This window comes from Trichomycterus rosablanca, chromosome 12 (genome assembly GCF_030014385.1).
Source record: "Trichomycterus rosablanca isolate fTriRos1 chromosome 12, fTriRos1.hap1, whole genome shotgun sequence".
Lineage (NCBI taxonomy): Eukaryota > Metazoa > Chordata > Actinopteri > Siluriformes > Trichomycteridae > Trichomycterus > Trichomycterus rosablanca.
Window position 1 is genome coordinate 3,052,501 of NC_085999.1, and position 6,273 is coordinate 3,058,773.

General features: G+C 44.2%; 1 protein-coding gene across 1 annotated transcript in view; it reads right to left on the reverse strand.

Annotated features, from left to right (window-relative positions):
- LOC134324715 (flagellar attachment zone protein 1-like) overlaps positions 1 to 5,938 on the reverse strand; it is a 7,592-nt gene extending 1,654 nt beyond the window's left edge. The window contains exons 1-2 of the mRNA XM_063006644.1: positions 4,193 to 5,938; positions 2,375 to 3,997 (exon numbers count right to left, since the gene is read on the reverse strand). Coding sequence (XP_062862714.1) covers positions 2,375 to 3,997; positions 4,193 to 5,938 — 3,369 coding nt within the window. The remainder of the gene's footprint in view (positions 1 to 2,374; positions 3,998 to 4,192) is intronic.
- Between the last annotated feature and the right edge of the window lie 335 nt (positions 5,939 to 6,273).

A 6,273-nucleotide genomic window follows, 5' to 3' on the forward strand; every position in this document is an offset into this window, starting at 1 on the left:
GTCCAGCAATGACAGTGAGGTGTTTTAGGTCAGTGAGGTCCTGTGGGGGTCCTGACCATTGAAGAACAGGGTGAAAGGGGGCTAACAAAGCATGCAGAGCAACAGATAGACTACAGTCAGTAATTGTAGAACTACAAAGTGCTTCTATATGGTAAGTGGAGCTGATAAAATGGACAGTGAGTGTAGAAACAAGGAGGTGGGTTTTAATGTTATGGCTGATCGGTGTACCTGCTCTCATATACACTAAATAAATACACTGATAAGGAAAGGTATGATCTCTGTGCATCATAGCATTACTGATATTCTTTTGTTGATGTTGAAGACATAAAATGAATCACATGGATGCAGGTGAAACAGCTGAGTACAGTTAATACTACGGTACACCACGGTGTGGAAAATGAGCTTGAATTGCCAGCGTGTTTTACTAGAGGTGTGATTATTTTGCATTGTAAATTTAGATAGAATGAAAAATGATATGATGCTAGTTTACATAACTCAGTAATGTAAGCTCAGGTAAAAGTAAAATGAGCTTTACTGTGGTATATAGCTACTAGCTTTTTTAACTGATCATAAGCACTGAAAAAGAAAGTGATGAATTTTAAGAAGTATTGACAGTTTTTGCTATTCAGTATTAGTAATCAGATGGGTCTATTATTTTTTATTTGTATTATTACACAGAGTCAGTGTTATTGTATTTTTAGTTTAGTTTAGACCCCCTGGTTTAATGGGAGAAATATGGTACAGCAGGCCAGTATTTTCCTGTACCAGTAGATGACAGTAATAATTGCTGTTTGATTTTTAACTGTTTGATTTTTTTTTCTGGCCTTCAACGCCGTGAGTGAATTTTAAACCTTAAATATCATTAATAAAATCCCTGTAATTAAATAGAAACAATTAAATCCTCATTAATGTGTTTTAGTGGCACATCTGGTAGTGTGAGGGCTGTAAATCATCATTAGATCCTCGCCTCTGTTTACTGTCTGTATGCAGTTTGAAATGTTTTCACTTTTTCCTCTGTCCCTATCATCCAGGTACTCCATGCAGAGGGTGGATTGGCTGCTTTAAATTGCCCTGGTGTACGTTAATAGGTGAGTGTATTAATGACTTGCAATGGCTTAGTGACTGGTCCAGGGTGTGTTCCTGTCTTGTGTCCGTCCAGTGGTTGTGTATGACAGAGAATCAGAGTCTAAGGCAGTGACAATGCAAACACACACACACACACACACACACACACACACACACACACACACACACACAACCTTCCTATTATGATGATTGATGTATCTTTAAGAATTTAGGATTTTAAGGTGATGTTAAAAGCAATATCTGCAACATCATTGGAAATATCTGTCAGTCTTTGTGTAAGAACTACACAGGTTACTGTAAATAGTTCATCGATTTTACTTCATTAATGTGGTTTAAGTTTATATTTAATAATTAATAATCATTTTTTATTCATCTTTTTCAGTGTGACGGTTCCTGAGGTGCTGGATTATGTGGTAAACAAGTTTGCAGAACAGACACGTACACACGAGAAGTGGAAACTGAAGAAGGAAGGACTTTTTAAAAGTGATTTAGGTAAAATATATAAGTTTATTAATTTCTTACTAAACATTGTATTGTGATCACAGTGTTTACGGTTCTTGGTGTTGAAGCTGGTAGTGTGTGAATGCAAATGTCAGATGTGGGTGTTAAACCTGCAACCTCCTGATCACCAGGACGTATCTTAACCACTGAGCTACCACTGTATTATTATTATTATTATTATATTATTATTATTATTATTATGGCGGCTTGGTGGATAGCACTGTCATCTCACAGCAAGAAGGTCCTGGGTTCGATTCCCAAGTGGAGCGGTCCGGGTTCTTTTTGTGTGGAGTTTGCATGTTCTCCCCGTGTCTGCGTCCCACAGTCCAAAGATGTGCAAGTGAGGTGAATTGGAGATACAAAATTGTCCATGACTGTGTTTGATATTAAACTTGAACTGATGAATCTTGTGTAATGAGTAACTACCGTTCCTGTCATGAATGTAACCAAAGAGAAAAACATGACGTTAAAATCCTAATAAATAAATAAATATTATTATTATTATTATTATTATTATTATTATACTGGTTATAAGTTGCATATAGAAATGAAATTGTTGATCATGTGATAACAGGACAATCAGGTTGCAGGGCTGTGTGGCTTTATTAAGATTTCCAGACACAAATAATTACATTGATTCAAAAACACTAAATAAATGATCTTTGTTTTGCTCCTCAATCAGTTGGGCATCAGTTCTAACAAAGCCCAGTGGAGCTGCATCATTCTGACTTTCCTCTCCTCCACCAGCAGTTGGATCAGAATGGGTTTTGTCAGGATTCACACCCACTTGCTCCACCTTGTGAATCAGCTCGTCTACATGCTGGTTTTGTGTGAGCTCCAGTCTCTGGATCTCCTCATCATGGTCACTGCTTTCACTGGAAACCAGGTTGATCTCGTAACGTCCCATCACCAGGTTCTTGTCTTGGTCTCCCTTAGAAAACATCTGATCCAGCTCCATCTTTTCATCTGATTTCTCTTTTTCCCAGGAATCATTAATCTGATCTGAATTCTGACTCTCCTGCTCCTCAACTGGTGTGTCTGCCTGAACAGATGTGTTTTCCAGCTGTTTGACTGGCTTGTCTGCCTGTGTAGAGACATTTTCCAGCTGTTCAGCTGTTGTGTCTGCCTCTGTAGAGGTATTTTCCAGCTGTTCAGCTGTTGTGGATGCAAGAGAAGTGGTCCTTTCCAGCTGTTCGGCTGGTGTGTCTGCCTGAGCAGAGGTATTTTCCAGCTGTTCGGCTGGTGTGTCTGCAAGAGAAGTGGTAATTTCCAGCTGTTTGGCTGGTGTGTCTGCCTGAGCAGAGGTATTTTCCAGCTGTTCGGCTGGTGTGTCTGCCTGAGCAGAGGTATTTTCCAGCTGTTTGGCTGGTGTTTCTGCCTGAGCAGAGGCATTTTCCAGCTGTTTGACTGGCTTGTCTGCAAGAGAAGTGGTATTTTCCAGCTGTTTGGCTGATGTGTCTGCCTGAGCAGAGGTATTTTCCAGCTGTTTGGCTGGTGTGTCTGCCTGTGCAGAGGTATTTTCCAGCTGTTCAGCTGGTGTGTCTGCCTGTGCAGTGGCATTTTCCAGCTGTTTGGCTGGCTTGTCTGCAAGAAAAGTGGTATTTTCCAGCTGTTTGGCTGGTGTGTCTGCCTGTGCAGAGGTATTTTCCAGCTGTTCGGCTGGTTTGTCTGCCTGAGTAGACATCATTTCCAGCTGTTCGGCTGGTGTGTCTGCCTGTGCAGAGGTATTTTCCAGCTGTTCGGCTGGTGTGTCTGCCTGTGCAGAGGTATTTTCCAGCTGTTCGGCTGGTGTGTCTGCCTGAGCAGAGGTATTTTCCAGCTGTTCGGCTGGTGTGTCTGCCTGAGTAGACATCATTTCCAGCTGTTCGGCTGGTGTGTCTGCCTGTGCAGAGGTATTTTCCAGCTGTTCGGCTGGTGTGTCTGCCTGTGCAGAGGTATTTTCCAGCTGTTCGGCTGGTGTGTCTGCCTGTGCAGAGGTATTTTCCAGCTGTTCGGCTGGTGTGTCTGCCTGTGCAGAGGTATTTTCCAGCTGTTCGGCTGGTGTGTCTGCCTGAGCAGAGGTATTTTCCAGCTGTTCGGCTGGTGTGTCTGCCTGAGCAGAGGTATTTTCCAGCTGTTCGGCTGGTGTGTCTGCCTGAGCAGAGGTATTTTCCAGCTGTTCGGCTGGTGTGTCTGCCTGAGCAGAGGTATCTTCCAGCTGTTTGGCTGGTGTGTCTGTCTGAGCAGTGGTATTTTCTAGCTGTTCGGCTGGTGTGTCTGCCTGAGCAGTGGTATTTTCCAGCTGTTCGGCTGGTGTTTCTGCCTGAGCAGAGGTGTTTTCCAGCTGTTCGGCTGGTGTATCTGCCAGATCAGCAATATTTTCCAGCTCCAATTGTTGATCATGTGATAACAGGACAATCAGGTTGCAGGGCTGTGTGGCTTTATTAAGATTTCCAGACACAAATAATTACATTGATTCAAAAACACTAAATAAATGATCTTTGTTTTGCTCCTCAATCAGTTGGGCATCAGTTCTAACAAAGCCCAGTGGAGCTGCATCATTCTGACTTTCCTCTCCTCCACCAGCAGTTGGATCAGAATGGGTTTTGTCAGGATTCACACCCACTTGCTCCACCTTGTGAATCAGCTCGTCTACATGCTGGTTTTGTGTGAGCTCCAGTCTCTGGATCTCCTCATCATGGTCACTGCTTTCACTGGAAACCAGGTTGATCTCGTAACGTCCCATCACCAGGTTCTTGTCTTGGTCTCCCTTAGAAAACATCTGATCCAGCTCCATCTTTTCATCTGATTTCTCTTTTTCCCAGGAATCATTAATCTGATCTGAATTCTGACTCTCCTGCTCCTCAACTGGTGTGTCTGCCTGAACAGATGTGTTTTCCAGCTGTTTGACTGGCTTGTCTGCCTGTGTAGAGACATTTTCCAGCTGTTCAGCTGTTGTGTCTGCCTCTGTAGAGGTATTTTCCAGCTGTTCAGCTGTTGTGGATGCAAGAGAAGTGGTCCTTTCCAGCTGTTCGGCTGGTGTGTCTGCCTGAGCAGAGGTATTTTCCAGCTGTTCGGCTGGTGTGTCTGCAAGAGAAGTGGTAATTTCCAGCTGTTTGGCTGGTGTGTCTGCCTGAGCAGAGGTATTTTCCAGCTGTTCGGCTGGTGTGTCTGCCTGAGCAGAGGTATTTTCCAGCTGTTTGGCTGGTGTTTCTGCCTGAGCAGAGGTATTTTCCAGCAGGTCGGCTGGTGTTTCTGCCTGTGCAGAGGCATTTTCCAGCTGTTTGACTGGCTTGTCTGCAAGAGAAGTGGTATTTTCCAGCTGTTTGGCTGATGTGTCTGCCTGAGCAGAGGTATTTTCCAGCTGTTTGGCTGGTGTGTCTGCCTGTGCAGAGGTATTTTCCAGCTGTTCAGCTGGTGTGTCTGCCTGTGCAGTGGCATTTTCCAGCTGTTTGGCTGGCTTGTCTGCAAGAAAAGTGGTATTTTCCAGCTGTTTGGCTGGTGTGTCTGCCTGTGCAGAGGTATTTTCCAGCTGTTCGGCTGGTTTGTCTGCCTGAGTAGACATCATTTCCAGCTGTTCGGCTGGTGTGTCTGCCTGTGCAGAGGTATTTTCCAGCTGTTCGGCTGGTGTGTCTGCCTGTGCAGAGGTATTTTCCAGCTGTTCGGCTGGTGTGTCTGCCTGAGCAGAGGTATTTTCCAGCTGTTCGGCTGGTGTGTCTGCCTGAGTAGACATCATTTCCAGCTGTTCGGCTGGTGTGTCTGCCTGTGCAGAGGTATTTTCCAGCTGTTCGGCTGGTGTGTCTGCTCGAGCAGATGTCATTTCCAGCTGTTCGGCTGGTGTTTCTGCCTGAGCAGTGGTATTTTCCAGCTGTTCGGCTGGTGTGTCTGTCTGAGCAGTGGTATTTTCTAGCTGTTCGGCTGGTGTGTCTGCCTGAGCAGTGGTATTTTCCAGCTGTTCGGCTGGTGTTTCTGCCTGAGCAGAGGTATTTTCCAGCTGTTCGGCTGGTGTATCTGCCAGATCAGCAATATTTTCCAGCTCCTTGGCTGACTTGTGTACCTGAGCAGTTGTAATGATCAGCTTCCTCTGCTTCTCGGCTGGCTGGACTGCCTGAGCAGATGTAAACTCCAGGTCCTCAATCACCAGAATCATTTCCTCTTTCTTGGTGAGAGAGGTTTTACCAGAACTGGAAACGTTGTCGTGTTCATCAGTAACTGGTGTAATTCGGTTCTTTTTCTTGAGGCTGAGGATCCAGCCGGGCATCCAGGCAGCAGCAGCCTTGTTCTTTTGCTTTTTACGTTTGCCAAATAGACAAACGTTTGTTTTTTCAGTCTTTTCAGACTGATTGTGAAGTGGACTCTGGGCCTGACCCATGAGTACTTTAAAACTTCAGAAATGGGTAGTGTAGTTTAAAGAAGGATGTTGTAGTAGCTCTCAGCACTCTCTGATCTCTCTGTCTCTGATCGTCGCTCGGTCCAAATGAAGCTCGAACTGAACTGGGAGCTTTTATATAGGAGCTCTGTGATGATGTCATAATAGCAGTAGAATGTTCAGAGAGCAGCAAAATCCTGATAGAAGCTCCCATATAAACACTGATACAACAGCTTTACATATAGTCATTTAAAAATAAACAACGTATACGTATATACTGTATATACATTTACATTTCTGGCATTTAGCAGACGCTTTTATCCAAACCGTCTTACAGT